This window comes from Pseudophryne corroboree, chromosome 1, assembly GCF_028390025.1.
Source record: "Pseudophryne corroboree isolate aPseCor3 chromosome 1, aPseCor3.hap2, whole genome shotgun sequence".
NCBI classification, from domain to species: Eukaryota; Metazoa; Chordata; class Amphibia; order Anura; family Myobatrachidae; genus Pseudophryne; species Pseudophryne corroboree.
The window spans coordinates 742147799-742170701 of NC_086444.1; the positions used below are offsets into that span (position 1 = coordinate 742147799).

The 22903-nt window shown below is 36.3% G+C and overlaps 1 protein-coding gene across 1 annotated transcript in view; it reads left to right on the forward strand.

Moving 5' to 3' along the window:
* Window positions 1-22903, forward strand: part of MUC16 (mucin 16, cell surface associated) — a 208623-nt gene that overhangs the window by 101151 nt on the left and 84569 nt on the right. The window contains exons 23-24 of the mRNA XM_063955513.1: window positions 1444-1941; window positions 2179-20051. Of these exons, the coding sequence (XP_063811583.1) occupies window positions 1444-1941; window positions 2179-20051 (18371 nt within the window). The remainder of the gene's footprint in view (window positions 1-1443; window positions 1942-2178; window positions 20052-22903) is intronic.

The following is a 22903-nucleotide window of genomic DNA, read 5'->3' on the forward strand; positions in this document are numbered from 1 at the left end:
TTTAGACAAAACACTAGCCCATATTTAGTAGTGACTGCCCTAATCCACCATACCTAGTCAAGTCTTCTATCAGAGAAAGCAAACCTTTTGTTTCCTTACACTAGACACAATCTTGACATGCTAACTCATGAACATTCCCAAAAAAACAAGAGGGAGAGTACAGTATGTTGACATGAGGTTTAAGGTGTATAAAAGAATGGTGTTGTTGAGGGCTTTACAGGCATAGTACGGCTGATGAATTCAACTTTGGTTCTGGAAGACACAGAGAACCAGTATAGAGATTGACATAATGGTGCAGTAGATGTGAAGCAGCAAGAGTGGAATATCAGGAGAATGCCATATAGGAGAAGGATGCAGTTGTCAACCTGTGAGATAATTACAGAGTAGATAAGAATTTGGGGAACATTGTGGGCAAGAAAAGGGTATATTCTGGAAATATGTCTAAAGTGGTGGTCACAGGACTGTAGGGGAGATATATCAAGCTTTAAAGAGAAATAAAGTGGGGTAGGTGGTCAAAGGACCAATCAGCATCTGCCATTTGAAAGACGGTGCCAAATAAATGTCAGAAGCTGATTGGTTGCTTTGGACAGCTTCCTCAATTTATCTCTATCTAAGGCTTGATACTTCTACACCTGGGAGAGATAAAGTACTGGTTGTAAGGAACAAAACATATAGAGGAAGTGTGAACTGAAGGTAGAGTAGCAGGCTTGGGAAAGTAAGGAAATTTGTTTTTATACATGGCGATGGAAGGAGCGGAATAAAGATAATATACATGAGATTCACACCGTGCCCCAAACACATCACGCAACAAAACAAATTCAATATAAAATGAACAAGTAAACCATACAAAGGGATACACTTAACATTTAAATAATAAGATGAAAAAGTTATTGACAGTATCACTCAATGACCCAGCACTGTAGGATTAGCAGACAGAAAGGATCATTCATATAGACTGTAAATTGGATAACTCTGTAGAAATGCACTGTGCAGGGAAAGAACATGAAATTATAGACTAAGGGATGATTTAAACAATGATGATAAAAGAATCTATGAAAGTTGACTATTGACATTTATATACTCTAGTTAATAAATGTTTAATAAAAAATGCACTTAGAGTAAGAAAGCAAGATTTAAAATTAAAAACATTTTCAAACATAGGTAAAATAACTAGAATATATTGATATTATTGATATTTATATTATTAATTTACCATTATAAATATATGGAAGGTTTGTTGATGTGTAAGGTGTCAGCATCAAGCGTCTGGAAAATAAATGAGGTTGAATGGTATATATTTTTTTAAAGCTGGTATTTGCACATTGGAAACATTTCAAATGCTGGCAATGTAATAAATTATTTTGCATAACACATATTATAATTGGGATAATCGTCATGGACCATTAGGTACAATATACCACAGTTTTGATTTGTGTTTTCAAGCTTGCATGCTATATTTTTCTCATCTATCATTGAAGAATCAACCAGCTCAAATCTGGAATCAGTGACAACATTTGGATTATTCGCAACATCTGCACCAAGTACTACTGGATCTCCTATGGCAGCAACATCAAGTACAAATACAAGAGTAACAAGTTCAGCTATACCCTTTTCAACTTTCGTAGCACCATCAATCACTACAACAAACCCACTAACAACTAATGTCTATGAATCTACAACAACAGGAGTAACAACTTCGAAAACAACAATAGATACAACCGCCACAGAAGAAACATCAACTACAACAGTAATACCATCAACCACCAACATTATAACATCAACAACTGAAAAATCTCTCACAACAATCCCACCAACTATTGTCTCTGAATCAACAACAGATTTAACAACTTCAACATCAACAACAGATACCACCACATCTCCAACAACTACAGAGCCACTAACAACTACTGTATCAGATTCTACAACAACAGAAGTTACAACGTTAATAACAACAACAGATACAACTACCACACCAGAAACCTCAACTACAACAGTTCTACCAACAGCCACCAACATTATAACATCAACAACTGAAACAACATCTCTTACAACAACAACAGCACCACTAACAACTACTGTATCAGATTCTACAACAACAGAAGTTTCAACTGTGACAACAACAGATACAACTACCACACCAGAAACCTCAACTACAACAGTTCTACCAACAACAACCAGCATTGTAACATCAACAACTGAAACATCTCTCACTACAAGCACACCAACAACTACGGTCTCTGAATCTACAGCAGAATTGACAACTTCAACAACAGATACAACTACGTCTCCAACAACAACAGCAGCACCACTAACAACTACTGTATCAGATTCTACAACAAGAGAAGTTACAACTGTAACAACAACAACAACAACAACAACAACAACAGATACAACTACCACACCAGAAACCTTAACTACAACAGTTCTACCAACAACCACCAACATTATAACATCAACAACTGAAACATCTCTCACAATAATCCCACTAACTATTGTCTCTGAATCAACAACAGATTTAACAACTTCAACATTAACAACAGATACCACCACATCTCCAACAACAACAACAACAACAACAGCAGCAGCAGCAGCAGCACTACTAGCAAATACTGTTTCAGATTCTACAACAGCAGAGGTTACAACTTTAACAACAGATACAACTACCATACCAGAAACCTCAAGTACAACAGTTCTACCAACAACAACCAACATTATAACATCAAAAACTGAAACATCTCTCACTACAAACACACCAACTACTATCTCTGAATCTACAACCGAATTGACAACTTTACCATCAACAACTGATACAACCACATCTCAAACAACAACATCCCCACCGCTAACTGCTGCATTTGAATCTACAATGACAGAAGTTACAACTTTACAAACAACAGATGCAAGTACCACACCAGAAACATCAACCACAACAACAGTTCTACCAACAACCACCAACATTATAACATCAACAACTAAAATATCTCTCACAACAATCCCAACTATTGTCCCTGAATTAACCACAGATTTAACATCTTCAACATTAACAAAAGATGTCACCACATCTCCAACAACAACAGAACCACTAACAACTATTGTTTCAGATTCTACAACAGAAGTTGCAACTTTAACAACAACAACAGATACAACTACCACACCAGAAAGCTCAACTACAACAGTTCTACCAACAACAACCAACATTATAACGTCAACAACTGAAACATCTCTCACTACAAGCACACCAACAACTACTGTCACTGAATCTACAACAGAATTGACAACTTTACTATCAACAACTGATACAACCACATCTCCAACAACAGAACCACTAACAACTACTGTATCAGATTCTACAACACCAGTTACAACTTTAACAACAGACACAACTACCACACTAAAAACATCAACTACAACAGTTCTACCAACAACAACCAGCATTGTAACATCAACAACTGAAACATCTTTCACTACAAGCACACCAACAACTACTGTCTCTGAATCTACAGCAGAATTGACAACTTTACCATCAACAACTGATACAACCACATATCCAACAACAACAGAACCACTAACAACCAACAGTATAATATCAACAACACAAACAACATCTCTCACTACAAGCACACCAACAACTACTGTCTCTGAATCTACAACTGAATTGACAACTTTACCATCAACAACTGATACAACCACATCTCAAAAAATAACATCACCACAGCTAACAACTACTGCATTGGAATCTACAATGACAGAAGTTACAACTTTACCAACAACAGATAAAAGTACCACACCAGAAATATCAACTACAACAGTTGTACCAACAACCACAAACATTATAATATCAACAACTGAAAAAACATCTCTCACAACAACAGCACCACTAACAACTACTGTATCTGAATATACAAAAGAAGTTACAACTTTAACAACAACAGATGCAAGTACCACAACAGAAACATCAACTACAACAGTTCTACCATCAACCACCAACATTATAACATCAACAACTGAAACATCTCTCACAACAATCCCACCAACTATTGTATCTGAATCAACAACAGATTTAACAACTTCAACATTAACAACAGATACAACTACATCACCAACAACAACAACAACAGAACCACTAACAACAACTGTATCAGATTCTACAACAACAGAAGCTACAACTTTAACAACAACAGATACAACTACCACACCAGAAATGTCAACTACAACAGTTCTACCAACAACTACCAACATTATAACATCAACAGCTGAAACAAAATCTCTCACAACAACAGTACTGCTAACAACTACTGTATCTGAATCTACAACAGAAGTTACAACTTTACCAACAACAGATGCAAGTACCACAACAGAAACATCATCTACAACAGTTCTACCATCAACCACAAACATTATAACATCAACAACTGAAACATCACTCACAACAATCCCACCATCAACTATTGTCTCTGAATCAACAACAAATTTAACAACTTCAACATCAACAACAGATACCACCACTTCTCTAACAAGAGTACCACTAACAACTACTGTATCTGAATCTACAACAGAAGTTAAAACTTTACCTGCAACAGATAAACGTACCACACCAGAAACATCAACTACAACAGTTGTGCCAACAACCACAAACATTATAACATCAACAACTGAAACATCTCTCACAACAACAGCACCACTAACAACTACTGCATCTGAATCTACAAAAGAAGTTACAACTTTACCAACAACAGATGCAAGTACCACAACAGAAACATCATCTACAACAGTTCTACCATCAACCACAAACATTATAACATCAACAACTGAAACATCACTCACAACAATCCCACCATCAACTATTGTCTCTGAATCAACAACAAATTTAACAACTTCAACATCAACAACAGATACCACCACTTCTCTAACAAGAGTACCACTAACAACTACTGTATCTGAATCTACAACAGAAGTTAAAACATTACCTGCAACAGATAAAAGTACCACACCAGAAACATCAACTACAACAGTTGTGCCAACAACCACAAACATTATAACATCAACAACTGAAACATCTCTCACAACAACAGCACCACTAACAACTACTGCATCTGAATCTACAAAAGAAGTTACAACTTTACCAACAACAGATGCAAGTACAACAGAGACATCAACTACAACAGTTCTACCATCAACCACCAACATTATAACATCAGCAACTGAAACATCTCACACAACAATCCCACCAACTATTGTCTCTGAATCAATTACAAATTTAACAACTTCAGCAACAACAACAGATACCACCATATCTCCAACAACAATAGCACCACTAATAACTACTGTATCAGATTCTACAATGACAGAAGTTACAACTTTAACAACAGATACAACTACCACACCAGAAACCTCAAATACAACAGTTCTCCCAACAACAACAACCACCAACATTCTAACATCAACAACTGAAACAACATCTCTCACTACAAGCACACCAACAACTTTTGTCTCTGAATCTACAACCGAATTGACAACTTTACCATCAATAACTGATATAACCTCATCTCAAACAACAACAACATTACAACTACCAACTACTGCATTGGAATCTACAACGACAGAAGTTACAACTTTACCAACAACTGATACAAGTACCACACCAGAAACATCAACTACAACAGTTCTACCAACAACCACCAACATTATAACATCAACAACTGAAACATCTCTAAAAACAACAGTACTGCTAACAACTACAGTATCTGAATCGACAACAGAAGTTACAACTTTACCAACAACAGATGCAAGTACAACAGAGACATCAACTACAACAGTTCTCCCATCAACCACCAACATTATATCATCAAGAACTGAAACATCTCTCACAACAATCCCACCAACTATTGTCTCTGAATCAACAACAGATTTAACAACTTCATCATCAACAACAGATACAACTACATCTCCAACAACAGAACCATTAACAGCTACTGTATCAGATTCTACAACACATGTTACTACTTTAACAACAACAGACACAACTACCACACCAAAAACATCAACTACAACATTTATACCAACAACAACCAACAGTATAACATCAACAACACAAACAACATCTATCACTATAAGCACACCAACAACTACTGTCTCTGAATCTACAACTGAATTGACAACTTTACCATCAACAACTGATACAACCACATCTCAAAAAATAACATCACCACTGCTAACAACTACTGCATTGGAATCTACAATGATAGAAGTTACAACTTTACCAACAACAGATGCAAGTACAGCACCAGAAACATCAACTACAACAGTTGTGCCAACAACCACAAACATTATAACATCAACAACTGAAACATCTCTCACAACAGCACCACTAACAACTACTGTATCTGAATCTACAACAGAAATTACAACTTTATCAATAACAGATGCAAGTACCACAACAAAAACATCAACAACAGTTCTACCATCAACCACCAACATTATAACATCAACAACTGAAACATCTCTCACAACAATCCCACCAACTTTTGTCTTTGAATCAACAACAGATTCAACAACTTCAACATCAACAACAGATATCCCCACATCTCTAACAAGAGTACCACTAACAACTACTGTATATGAATCTACAACAGCAGTTACAACTTTACCAACAACTGATGCAAGTACCACACCAGGAACATCAACTACAACAGTTGTGCCAACAACCACAAACATTATAACATCAACAACTGAAACATCTCTCACAACAACAGCACCACTAACAACTACTACATCTGAATCTACAAAAGAAGTTACAACTTTACCAACAACAGATGCAAGTACAACAGAGACATCAACTACAACAGTTCTACCATCAACCACCAACATTATAACATCAACAACTGAAACATCTCACACAACAATCCCACCCACTATTGTCTCTGAATCAATTACAGATTTAACAACTTCAGCATCAACAACAGATACCACCACATCTCCAACAACAATAGCACCACTAATAACTACTGTATCAGATTCTACAATGACAGAAGTTACAACTTTAACAACAGATACAACTACCACACCAGAAACCTCAAATACAACAGTTCTGCAAACAACAACAGCCACCAATATTATAACATCAACAACTGAAACAATATCTCTCACTACAAGCACACCAACAACTTTTGTCTCTGAATCTACAACCGAATTGACAACTTTACCATCAATAACTGATATAACCTCATCTCAAACAACAACAACATTACAACTACCAACCACTGCATTGGAATCTACAACGACTGAAGTTACAACTTTACCAACAACTGATGCAAGTACCACACCAGAAACATCAACTACAACAGTTCTACCAACAACCACCAACATTATAACATCAACAACACAAACAACATCTATCACTATAAGCACACCAACTACTGTCTCTGAATCTACAACTGAATTGACAACTTTACCATCAACAACTGATACAACCACATCTCAAAAAATAACATCACCACCGCTAACAACTACTGCATTGGAATCTACAATGATAGAAGTTACAACTTTACCAACAACAGATGCAAGTACCACACCAGAAACATCAACTACAACAGTTGTGCCAACAACCACAAACATTATAACATCAACAACTGAAACATCTCTCACAACAGCACCACTAACAACTACTGCATCTGAATCTACAAAAGAAGTTACAACTTTACCAACAACAGATGCAAGTACAACAGAGACATCAACTACAACAGTTCTACCATCAACCACAAACATTATAACATCAACAACTGAAACATCTTACACAACAATCCCACCAACTATTGTCTCTGAATCAATTACAGATTTAACAACTTCAGCATCAACAACAGATACCACCACATCTCCAACAACAATAGCACCACTAATAACTACTGTATCAGATTCTACAATGACAGAAGTTACAACTTTGACAACAACAGATACAACTACCACACCAGAAACCTCAAATACAACAGTTCTGCCAACAACAACCACCACCAACATTATAACATCAACAACTGAAACATCTCTCACAACAATCCCACCAACTTTTGTCTTTGAATCAACAACAGATTCAACAACTTCAACATCAACAACAGATATCCCCACATCTCTAACAAGAGTACCACTAACAACTACTGTATATGAATCTACAACAGCAGTTACAACTTTACCAACAACTGATGCAAGTACCACACCAGGAACATCAACTACAACAGTTGTGCCAACAACCACAAACATTATAACATCAACAACTGAAACATCTCTCACAACAACAGCACCACTAACAACTACTACATCTGAATCTACAAAAGAAGTTACAACTTTACCAACAACAGATGCAAGTACAACAGAGACATCAACTACAACAGTTCTACCATCAACCACCAACATTATAACATCAACAACTGAAACATCTCACACAACAATCCCACCCACTATTGTCTCTGAATCAATTACAGATTTAACAACTTCAGCATCAACAACAGATACCACCACATCTCCAACAACAATAGCACCACTAATAACTACTGTATCAGATTCTACAATGACAGAAGTTACAACTTTAACAACAGATACAACTACCACACCAGAAACCTCAAATACAACAGTTCTGCAAACAACAACAGCCACCAATATTATAACATCAACAACTGAAACAATATCTCTCACTACAAGCACACCAACAACTTTTGTCTCTGAATCTACAACCGAATTGACAACTTTACCATCAATAACTGATATAACCTCATCTCAAACAACAACAACATTACAACTACCAACCACTGCATTGGAATCTACAACGACTGAAGTTACAACTTTACCAACAACTGATGCAAGTACCACACCAGAAACATCAACTACAACAGTTCTACCAACAACCACCAACATTATAACATCAACAACACAAACAACATCTATCACTATAAGCACACCAACTACTGTCTCTGAATCTACAACTGAATTGACAACTTTACCATCAACAACTGATACAACCACATCTCAAAAAATAACATCACCACCGCTAACAACTACTGCATTGGAATCTACAATGATAGAAGTTACAACTTTACCAACAACAGATGCAAGTACCACACCAGAAACATCAACTACAACAGTTGTGCCAACAACCACAAACATTATAACATCAACAACTGAAACATCTCTCACAACAGCACCACTAACAACTACTGCATCTGAATCTACAAAAGAAGTTACAACTTTACCAACAACAGATGCAAGTACAACAGAGACATCAACTACAACAGTTCTACCATCAACCACAAACATTATAACATCAACAACTGAAACATCTTACACAACAATCCCACCAACTATTGTCTCTGAATCAATTACAGATTTAACAACTTCAGCATCAACAACAGATACCACCACATCTCCAACAACAATAGCACCACTAATAACTACTGTATCAGATTCTACAATGACAGAAGTTACAACTTTGACAACAACAGATACAACTACCACACCAGAAACCTCAAATACAACAGTTCTGCCAACAACAACCACCACCAACATTATAACATCAACAACTGAAACATCTCTCACAACAATCCCACCAACTTTTGTCTTTGAATCAACAACAGATTCAACAACTTCAACATCAACAACAGATATCCCCACATCTCTAACAAGAGTACCACTAACAACTACTGTATATGAATCTACAACAGCAGTTACAACTTTACCAACAACTGATGCAAGTACCACACCAGGAACATCAACTACAACAGTTGTGCCAACAACCACAAACATTATAACATCAACAACTGAAACATCTCTCACAACAACAGCACCACTAACAACTACTACATCTGAATCTACAAAAGAAGTTACAACTTTACCAACAACAGATGCAAGTACAACAGAGACATCAACTACAACAGTTCTACCATCAACCACCAACATTATAACATCAACAACTGAAACATCTCACACAACAATCCCACCCACTATTGTCTCTGAATCAATTACAGATTTAACAACTTCAGCATCAACAACAGATACCACCACATCTCCAACAACAATAGCACCACTAATAACTACTGTATCAGATTCTACAATGACAGAAGTTACAACTTTAACAACAGATACAACTACCACACCAGAAACCTCAAATACAACAGTTCTGCAAACAACAACAGCCACCAATATTATAACATCAACAACTGAAACAATATCTCTCACTACAAGCACACCAACAACTTTTGTCTCTGAATCTACAACCGAATTGACAACTTTACCATCAATAACTGATATAACCTCATCTCAAACAACAACAACATTACAACTACCAACCACTGCATTGGAATCTACAACGACTGAAGTTACAACTTTACCAACAACTGATGCAAGTACCACACCAGAAACATCAACTACAACAGTTCTACCAACAACCACCAACATTATAACATCAACAACACAAACAACATCTATCACTATAAGCACACCAACTACTGTCTCTGAATCTACAACTGAATTGACAACTTTACCATCAACAACTGATACAACCACATCTCAAAAAATAACATCACCACCGCTAACAACTACTGCATTGGAATCTACAATGATAGAAGTTACAACTTTACCAACAACAGATGCAAGTACCACACCAGAAACATCAACTACAACAGTTGTGCCAACAACCACAAACATTATAACATCAACAACTGAAACATCTCTCACAACAGCACCACTAACAACTACTGCATCTGAATCTACAAAAGAAGTTACAACTTTACCAACAACAGATGCAAGTACAACAGAGACATCAACTACAACAGTTCTACCATCAACCACAAACATTATAACATCAACAACTGAAACATCTTACACAACAATCCCACCAACTATTGTCTCTGAATCAATTACAGATTTAACAACTTCAGCATCAACAACAGATACCACCACATCTCCAACAACAATAGCACCACTAATAACTACTGTATCAGATTCTACAATGACAGAAGTTACAACTTTGACAACAACAGATACAACTACCACACCAGAAACCTCAAATACAACAGTTCTGCCAACAACAACCACCACCAACATTATAACATCAACAACTGAAACATCTCTCACTACAAGTACACCAACAACTTCTGTCTCTGAATCTACAACTGAATTGACAACTTTACCATCAACAACTAATACAACCACATCTCAAACAACAACAACATCATTACCATTACCAACTACTGCATTGGAATCTACAACAACAGAAGTTATAACTTTACCAACAACTGATGCAAGTACCACAACAGAAACATCAACTACAACAGTTCTACCAACAACCATCAACATTATAACATCAACAACTGAATTAACATCTCTCACAAAAACAGCACCACTAGCAAATACTGTATCTGAATCTACAACAGAAGTTACAACTTTACCAACAACAGATGCAAGTACCACAACAGAAACATCATCTACAACAGTTCTACCATCAACCACCAACATTTTAACATCAAGAACTGAGACATCTCTCACAACAATCCCACCAACTATTGTCTCTGAATCAACAACAGATTTAACAACTTCAACATCAACAACAGATACAACCACATCTCCAACAACAGAACCACTAACAACTACTGTATCAGATTCTACAACACCAGTTACAACTTTAACAACAACAGACACAACTACCACACCAAAAACATCAACTACAACATTTCTACCAATAACAACCAACAGTATAACATCAACAACACAAACAACATCTCTCACTACAAGCACACCAAAAACTACTGTCTCTGAATCTACAACTGAATTGACAACTTTACCATCAACAACTGATACAACCACATCTCAAAAAATAACATCACCACCGCTAACAACTACTGCATTGGAATCTACAATGACAGAAGTTACAACTTTACCAACAACAGATGCAAGTACCACACCAGAAACATCAACTACAACAGTTCTACCAACAACCACCATTATAACATCAACAGCTGAAACAACATCTCTTACAAAAACAGCACCACTAACAACTACTGTATCTGAATCTACAACAGAAATTACAATTTTACCAACAACAGATGCAAGTACCACAACAAAAACATCAACAACAGTTCTACCATCAACCACCAACATTATAACATCAACAACTGAAACATCACTCACAACAATACCACCAACTTTTGTCTTTGAATCAACAACAGATTCAACAACTTCAACATCAACAACAGATACCGCCACATCTCTAACAAGAGTACCACTAACAACTACTGTATATGAATCTACAAAAGAAGTTACAACTTTACCAACAACAGATGCAAGTACCACACCAGAAACATCAACTACAACAGTTGTGCAAACAACCACAAACATTATAACATCAACAACTGAAACATCTCACACAACAATCCCACCAACTATTGTCTCTGAATCAATTACAGATTTAACAACTTCAGCATCAACAACAGATACCACCACATCTTTAACAACAATAGCACCACTAATGACTACTGTATCAGATTCTACTATGACAGAAGTTACAACTTTAACAACAGATACAACTACCACACCAGAAACCTCAAATACAACAGTTCTGCCAACAACAACAACAACCAACATTATAACATCAACAACTGAAACAACATCTCTCACTACAAGCACACCAACAACTTTTGTCTCTGAATCTACAACCGAATTGAAACCTTTACCATCAATAACTGATAATACCTCATCTCAAACAACAACATTACAACTACCAACTACTGCATTGGAATCTACAATGACAGAAGTTACAACTTTACCAACAACTGATGCAAGTACCACACCAGAAACATCAACTACAACAGTTCTACCAACAACCACCAACATTATAACATCAACAACTGAAACATCTCTCACAACAACAGTACTGCTAACAACTACTGTATCTGAATCTACAACAGAAATTACAACTTTACCAACAACAGTTGCAAGTACCACAACAGAAACATCATCTACAACAGTTCTACCATCAACCACCAACATTTTAACATCAAGAACTGAAACATCTCTCACAACAATCCCACCAACTATTGTCTCTGAATCAACAACAGATTTAACAACTTCAACATCAACAACAGATACAACTACATCTCCAACAACAGAACCATTAACAACTACTGTATCACATTCTACATCACCAGTTACAACTTTAACAACAACAGACACAACTACCACACCAAAAACATCAACTACAACATTTCTACCAACAACAACCAACAGTATAACATCAACAACACAAACAACATCTATCACTATAAGCACACCCACAACTACTGTCTCTGAATCTACAACTGAATTGAAAACTTTACCATCAACAACTGATACAACCACATCTCAAAAAATAACATCACCACCGCTAACAACTACTGCATTGGAATCTACAATGATAGAAGTTACAAATTTACCTACAACAGACGCAAGTACCACACCAGAAACAACAACTACAACAGTTGTTCCAACAACCACAAACATTATAACATCAACAACTGAAACATCTCTCACAACAGCACCACTAACAACTACTGCATCTGAATCTACAAAAGAAGTTACAACTTTACCAACAACAGATGCAAGTACAACAGAGACATCAACTACAACAGTTCTAACATCAACCACAAACATTATAACATCAACAACTGAAACATCTTACACAACAATCCCACCAACTATTGTCTCTGAATCAATTACAGATTCAACAACTTCAGCATCAACAACAGATACCACCACATCTCCAACAACAATAGCACCACTAATAACTACTGTATCAAATTCTACAATGACAGAAGTTACAACTTTAACAACAACAGATACAACTACCACACCAGAAACCTCAAATACAAGAGTTCTACCAACAACCACCACCAACATTATAACATCAACAACTGAAACATCTCTCACTACAAGCACACCAACAACTTCTGTCTCTGAATCTACAACTGAATTGACAACTTTACCATCAACAACTGATACAACCACATCTCAAACAACAACAACATCATTACCACTACCAACTACTGCATTGGAATCTACAACAACAGAAGTTATAACTTTACCAACAACTGATGCAAGTACCACACCAGAAACATCAACTACAACAGTTCTACCAACAACCATCAACATTATAACATCAACAACTGAATTAACATCTCTCACAAAAACAGCACCACTAGCAACTACTGTATCTGAATCTACAACAGAAGTTACAACTTTACCAACAACAGATGCAAGTACCACAACAGAAACATCATCTACAACAGTTCTACCATCAACCACCAACATTTTAACATCAAGAACTGAAACATCTCTCACAACAATCCCACCAACTATTGTCTCTGAATCAACAACAGATTTAACAACTTCAACATCAACAACAGATACAACCACATCTCCAACAACAGAACCACTAACAACTACTGTATCAGATTCTACAACACCAGTTACAACTTTAACAACAACAGACACAACTACCACACCAAAAACATCAACTACAACATTTCTACCAACAACAACCAACAGTATAACATCAACAACACAAACAGCATCTCTCACTACAAGCACACCAAAAACTACTGTCTCTGAATCTTCAACTGAATTGACAACTGTACCATCAACAACTGATACAACCACATCTCAAAAAGTAACATCAGCACCGCTAACAACTACTGCATTGGAATCTACAATGACAGAAGTTACAACTTTACCAACAACAGATGCAAGTACCACACCAGAAACATCAATTACAACAGTTCTACCAACAACCACCATTATAACATCAACAGCTGAAACAACATCTCTTACAAAAACAGCACCACTAATAACTACTGTATCTGAATATACAACAGAAATTACAACTTTACCAACAACAGATGCAAGTACCACAACAAAAACATTAACTACAACAGTTCTACCATCAACCACCAACATTATAACATCAACAACTGAAACATCTCTCACAACAATCCCACCAACTATTGTCTCTGAATCAATAACAGATTTAACAACTTCAACATCAACAACAGATACCACCACATCTCTAACAAGTGTACCACTAACAACTATTGTATATGAATCTACAAAAGTAGTTTCAACTTTACCAACAACAGATGCAAGTACCACTACAGAGACATCAAATACAACAGTTCTACCATCAACCACCAACATTATATCATCAACAACTGAAACATCTCTAACAACAATCCCACCATCAATTATTGTCTCTGAATCAACTGGTTTAATAACTTTCACATCAACAACAGATACTACCACATCTCTAACAAGAGTACCACTAACAACTACTGTATATGATTCTACAACAGAAGTTACAATTTTACCAACAACAGATAAAAGTACCACACCAGAAACATTAACTACAACAGTTCTACCAACAACCACCAGCATTATAACATCAACAACTGAAACAACATCTCTCACAACAACAGCACCACTAACAAGTACTGTATCTGAATTTACAACAGAAGTTACAACTTTAATAACAGATATAACCACAACACCAGAATTTTTAACTACAACAGTTCTACCAATAACCACTAACTTTACAATATCAGCAACTGAAACAACATCTCTTTCAAATAGCCCACTAACAACTACTGTTTCTGAATCTACATCAGAATTAAAAACTTTAACATCAACAACAGAAACAACCACATCTCTATCAACAACACCACCAATAACAACTTCTGTGTCTGAATCTACAACAGAACTTACAACTTTACCAACAACAGTTACAAATTCCACACCAGACACATCAGCTAAAATAGTTCTACCAACAACCACCAACATCATAACATCAAATGAAACACCTCTCACAACAATCCTACCAACAACTACAATTTCTGTATCTACCACAGATTTGCCAACTTTAACATCAATAACAGATACCACAACATCTCTAAGAACAACAGCGCCACTAACAACTACTGTATCTGAATTTACAACAGCAGAAATTACAACTTTAACAACAACAGATACAACCACTACTCCAGAATTTTTAACTAGATCAGTTCTACCAACAAACACCAACATTATAACATCAACAACTGAAACAGCATTTCTTACAACAAGTCTACTAACAACTACTATTCCTGAATCTACAGCAGAAATGAACACATTAACATTAAGAACAGAAACAAACACATCTTTAGCAACAATACCACCAATAACAACTTCTGTATCTGAATCTACAACAGCAATTACAAGTTTAACAACAGATACAACCACCATATTAGAAACAACAGTTCTACCAACAACATCAAACAGTTTAACATTGACAACAGATACCACCACATCTTTAACAACATTAGTAGATATATTAACATCAATAGAAACAACATCTTTTACAACAATCCCACTAACAACTATTGTTTCTGAATCTACAATAGGAGTAACAACTTTGATAACAACAGATATAACCACAACACCAAAAACATCATCAGCAATAATTCAAAATACAACAGAGATTATAAAATCAATGACTGAAACAACAACACCTCTAACTACAAGCCCACTAACAAGTAATGTCTTTGAATCTACAACAGGAATTACAATTTTAAAAACAAAAGCGGTTCTACCAACAACCACCAACATTATAACATCAACAACTGAGACATCTCTCACAACAATGCCATCATCAACTACTGTTTCTGAATCAACAACAGATTTAACAACTGTAACATCAACAGCAGATAGCACCACATCTGTAACAACAATCCCACTAACAACTACTGTTCCTGAATCTACAGCAGAATTGACATTAACATCAACAACAGAAACAACCACATATCTATCAACATCAACACCAATAACAACTTCTGTATCTGAATATACAACGGAACTTACAGCTTCACCAACAGCAGATACAAATTCCACACCAAAAACATCTACTACCACTGTTCTACCAACAACCACCAACATTATAACATCAACAACTGAAACATTATCTCTCACAACAATCCCACCAACTACTGTCTCTGAATCTAAAACAGATTTGACAAAATCAACATCAACAACAGATAACACCACATATCTAAAAACAACAGAACCACTAACATCTACTGTATATGAATTTACAACAGCAGAAGTTACAACAACCACCATACTAGAAACAACACCACTACCTACAACATCAAACAGTTTAGCATTGACAACAGAAACAATTACATTTTTAACTACACCACTACAAACACCTTCTGTATCTGAATCCTCAACAACTGAAGTTACACCTTTAAAAATACCAATTACAACAGCCACACCAAAAACATCCATTACAACAGTTCGACCAACAAGAGATATATTAACATCAACAACAGATACAACATCTTTCCCAACAAATCCACTTACAACTATTGTCTCCGAATCTACAATAGGAGTATCAACTTTAAAAACAGATATAACCATAATACCAGAAACATCAACTACAATATTTCAACCAACAGCAGCAAAGGTTATAAAATCAACTGAAACAACACCTCTAACAACAAGCCCACTAACAAGTACTGTCTCTAAATATACAACAGAAATATCTTTAAAAACAAAAGATACAACCACTACACCAGAGACATCAACAACAACAACAACAACAACAGTTCTACCAACGACCACCAACATTATAGCATCAACAACTGAAAAAACATCTCTTACAACAAGCCCACTAACAATTACTGTTTCTGAATCTACAGAAGAATTGAAAACATTAACATCAACAACAGAAACAGCCACATCTCAATCAACATCACCACCAATAACTACTTCTGTACCTGAATCTACAACAGAAGTTACAACTTTACAAACTACAGACACAAGTACCACACCAAAAACATCCACTACAACAGTTCTACCAACAACCACTGAAACATCTCTCACAACAAACCCACCAACTACTGTCTCTGAAATAACAACATCTCCTACAACAAGCCCACTAACAACTACTGTTTCTGAACCTACAGTAGAATTGATAACATTGACATCAACAACAGAAACAACAACATCTTTAACAAGATCACCACCAATAGCAACTTCTGCATCTGAATCTACAAAAGAAGTTACAAGTTTAGCAACAGAAACAAATACTGCACTAGAAAAAACACCAGCAATATCAACTACAACAGTTCTACCACCAACCACCAACATTAAAACATCAACTGAAACTAAAACATCTCTTGCAACAAGCCCACTAACAAGTACTTTTTCTGAATCTACACCAGGATTAACATCTTTCACAACAACAGATTTAATCAACACGCGAGAAACATCAACTACAACTGAAACAACATCTCCCACAGCAAGTCCACAAACTATTACTTTCTCTGAATCTACAATAGAATTTACAACTTTAACATTAACAACAAATACAACCACACCTCTATCAACAACAGCACCAATAACAACTACTGTATCTGGATCTAAAACAATAGAAGTTACAACTTTAACAACAACAGATAAAACTACCACGCCGAAGATATCAACTAGAACAGTTCTACCAACAAACTCCAACATTATAACATCAACAACTGAAACAAGATCTCTCACAAGCCCACCAACAAATACTGTCCCTGAATCTACAACAGAATTGACAAGTTTAACATCAACAACTAAAACAACCACATATTTAACAACACCTCCACTAAGAACTACTGTATCTGAATCTATTACAACAGAAGTTTCAACTTTAACAACAGCAAAAATAACTACCATACCCGAAACATCAACTGCAACAGTTCTACCAACAATTACAGACATTATAACATCATCTGAAACAACATCTCTCACTACAAGCCCATTTACAACTAATGTCTCTGAGTCTACAACAAAAGGAGTAACAACTATAACAGATAAAACAACAGATACAATTACAACAGCAGAAACAACATCAACTACAACAGTACTACCAACAAATGCAGACTTTAAAATATCAACATTTGACACAACTACATCTCTAACATCTAGCCCACTACCAACTACAATCTCACAATCTTTACAAACAGAATTGACACCTGTAATAGTAACAAAAAATATAACTACTATACCAGGAATAAGTCTACCAAAAACATCAACCACGTTAACGTCAACAACAGAAGTAAGTACATCTCTTTCAGCCCAACCACCACTAATAACTACCGCCTCTGAATCTGCAACAGAAGTGACAACATTAACAACAGTTATATCTGCTGCACGAGAAACAGCACCAACTACAATACTTCTACCAACATCTTCAGATTTTACTACATCAGTAACTGAAACAACTAAATCTCTCACAAGTCATGTAACGACTACTGTTTCTGAATCTACAACAGGAGTAATAACTTTATCACCAACAGCAGGAACAACTACCATACCAGTAAGAATATCAACTACAACTGTTTTGCCAACAAACATTATGTCATCGAAAACTGAAACAGCTTCTTCTTTAGCAAAAAGCCCACAAACAACTACAATCTTTGAATATTCAAAAACTTTGCCAACAGCAAATGCAACTACCCCACTAGAAACAACAGCAACAACAAAGGACACCATTACAACAACTGAAACAACTGCATCTCTATTAACAAACCGAAAAACAAGTACTTCCTCAGAATATACAACAGAACCTACAACATTAACATCCACAGATACATCAACAAACACACCAGGAACAACTACTACTGCTTTACTGACAACTTCAGGGTCTGTTTTGTCAACAGCAGAAACAACATCTACAGCAGAAATCATGGCAACTACATTAATTACAGTACCAACTACACCTGTAACAGCAACACCAATGACTGCTTTCTCAGAATCATCAACCACAACAAGAGGTGCATCTCGAATAACAACTCCAGCAACAGCAGATACAATAGCAAGCACACAAGAAACAAGTGCAAAAACTGTTGGATTGGAAACACTAGCCCCTACAACAGCAGTTGTGCAAGGAACATCAAACAGTTTGATATTTGCAGTAACAACAGATATACCAGTAGCATCAACAACAACAGTTACCTTTATTTTATCTAAAGGTAAGTCCACATGCATATTATGGAAGGTATAATTGTACACTAACAATGACTTAAATGAAGATATCAGATTCATTATGAAGATAATTGGTACAAGTATTTAAAAAATAATAATCATAAAGTAAGAAATATATGTACAGGTCGGGCATCCGCTATCTGGATACCCATTAACCAAAATATTTAGAAAAATTAGAACATTTCGGCTCTGTTGTATATGTCATGATGTGGCCGGCATCATGATGTCAGTGGAGTGCATGGCCAATCACAGATATGTGGGGAAGTGGCTTTGCAGTCATTCCCTCACCATCATTGCATCCAAGCCCTGGTGCCAAAATGCCAGATCCCCCACTGATGCACTGGAACTGCCGTGGACTACCGGGACCCCCCGCTGATGCCCCAGACCCACCAAGGACCCCCTGGTTATCTACCTGTTAGATAACCTGTTATCCGGAAAAATTGCATATCCGGAATGCTCCTAGTCCAGAGCATTACAGATATGGGATACTCGACCTGTATCAAAATACAAAATATTAGAAAATATTTCATTTTAATATCAGTTTTAAATGCATAAAATATTCTCCAAGTGCAAACTGATTTTAACTGAGAAGTCAAATAAATGCATTTCTCCAGCTACGAATTCTATGAACTTAAAAAAGTAACTATGTACAGAACTTAAGTCCCATTACTAAAATAAATGTTATAGACATGTACAGGAAAATATCTGTAAATGGAGATGCTACTTATGTAAATTTTCACATGTATAGCCCTTATAGTGTAAAGTTTTTTGTTTGTTGATACAAACAAGAAAGCAACATTTAATGATATAACTGATAAAATGACTCTAATTGACTTCATTTGGAGTAGACCCTGAAATACTTTGCAAATGAGTGAGGTATAACAGCTTAAATATTTACACTACAGATGCTATGGACTTTCATTTAGTCATGACTTGATTTCAATGATCTTTGAGTTGTCTGCAGCTCTTCTGACACACAGGGCCTCATTCAGATGTGGTTGGAGCTGCTCTCTCTGCAGCTAATATAGAAGCAGCAGCGATAGCACTAATATGGTAATGCAGCAGGAGGCATAACATCTCCTGCTGCATTACCGATCTAAACTGTATCCTAGGATGCAGTATCTGATCTCCTCTGACACCACTGGCCATTACAGGAGCTACCAAGAGACTAGGAAATCTCTGTCCTCTTATGGAGAACCTGTCCTCATCCCTTCCCCACTACAATGGCGACACACACCTCCATTTTGAGAAACACAGTTCATGGCTTTCCCCCTCTCCACCCTCCAAATGTCAGTAGACTGTTAGTCAGTGAAAGTCTACTGCAGTCCTGCATCCTATGTTCCGTCCATAGAACCTTGTTCTTGGTTCAGCGGCACAACTCGATGGAAACACTATTAAAAGAAAGAGTTGTAGATTATCTCAAATCCAGCAATTTACAGGATCCTAAACAGCATGGATTCACTGGGGGGAGATCATGTCAAACAAATCTTATTGACTTTTTTGACTGTGTGACTAAAGTGATGGATAAAGATGGAGCCGTGAATATAGCTTATCTACACTTTAGTAAGGCTTTTGACACTGTTCACATCGCAGACTGCTAAATACACTTGAAAACTTGGTATTGGATACTAAGATTGTTGAATGAATAAGATCTTGGTTGCAGGATAGAAAACAGAGAGTTGTAGTAAATGGAGTGCATTCACAGGAGGGAAATGTTACCAGTGGAGTACCCCAGGGATCTGTACTTGTACTAGTGCTTTTTAGTATCTTTATTGGTGAAGTTGCAAATGGAATTAAAAGGGAAAGTATGCCTTTTTGCAGATGACACAAAGGTATGCAACATGGTAGACACACCAGGAGGGGTAAAACAAATTATTGAGGATCTAGGTAGACAGAGGAATGGTCAAGAGTGTGGCAATTACAGTTTAATGCCAAAAAATGCAAAATCATGAACTTGGGTCTCAAAAATCCAAAGGCTAAATATAGAATTAATGCAACTATACTGGAAACTACTGAGGAGGAAAGGGATCTAGGCGTCACTATTTTAGGTGACTTAAAGGCAGGTAAGCAATGTAACAAAGCAATGAGGAAGGCTAGTCACATGTTTGGCTGCATTGGGAGAGGAATCAGCAGCAGAAAGAAAGAAGTAATAATGCTACTGTATAGGTCATTGGTATGGTCTCATCTAAAATACTGTGTTCAATTCTGGAGGCCATATCTTCAAAAGGATATTAATACATTAGAGACTGTACAAAGAAGGGCAACTAAAATGGTTCATGGCCTACATCACAAAACAAACCCAGAAAAAAAAATCTCAATATGTATAGTTTGGAGCAGAGAAGGGAAAGGGGAAACATGATAGAAACTTTCATATATATCAAGAGTTTTAACAAAGTCCAGGAGGGAAACATTCTCCAAATGAAGAGAAGCAATAGGACATGAGGACATGTATTGAGACTGGAGGGAGGGAGGTTCAGGGGAAATTTGAGGAAAAATTACTTCAAAGAAAGGGTAGTGGACAAGTGGAATAGCCTCCCATCATAGGTGGTAGAGGCTAAGACAGTAGGGCAATTTAAACATGCATGGGATAGACATAAGGATATCCTTACAAAGAAAAAAGGATCAAATAAGGTTTGAGATAAAAAAATATGGTAAAAACAAAAGGGGCAGACTAGATGGGCCAAGTGGTTCTTACTGTATCTGCTATCAAATTCTACAAATCTACAGATGAAGATATTTGAGGGGTTTTTTAGTTATGTTTTTAGAGGGAAATATATTTAGACACAATGTTTGTGATTTCATTTAGGACCTGTTCTCATTCCAACATGTACTGTACCTT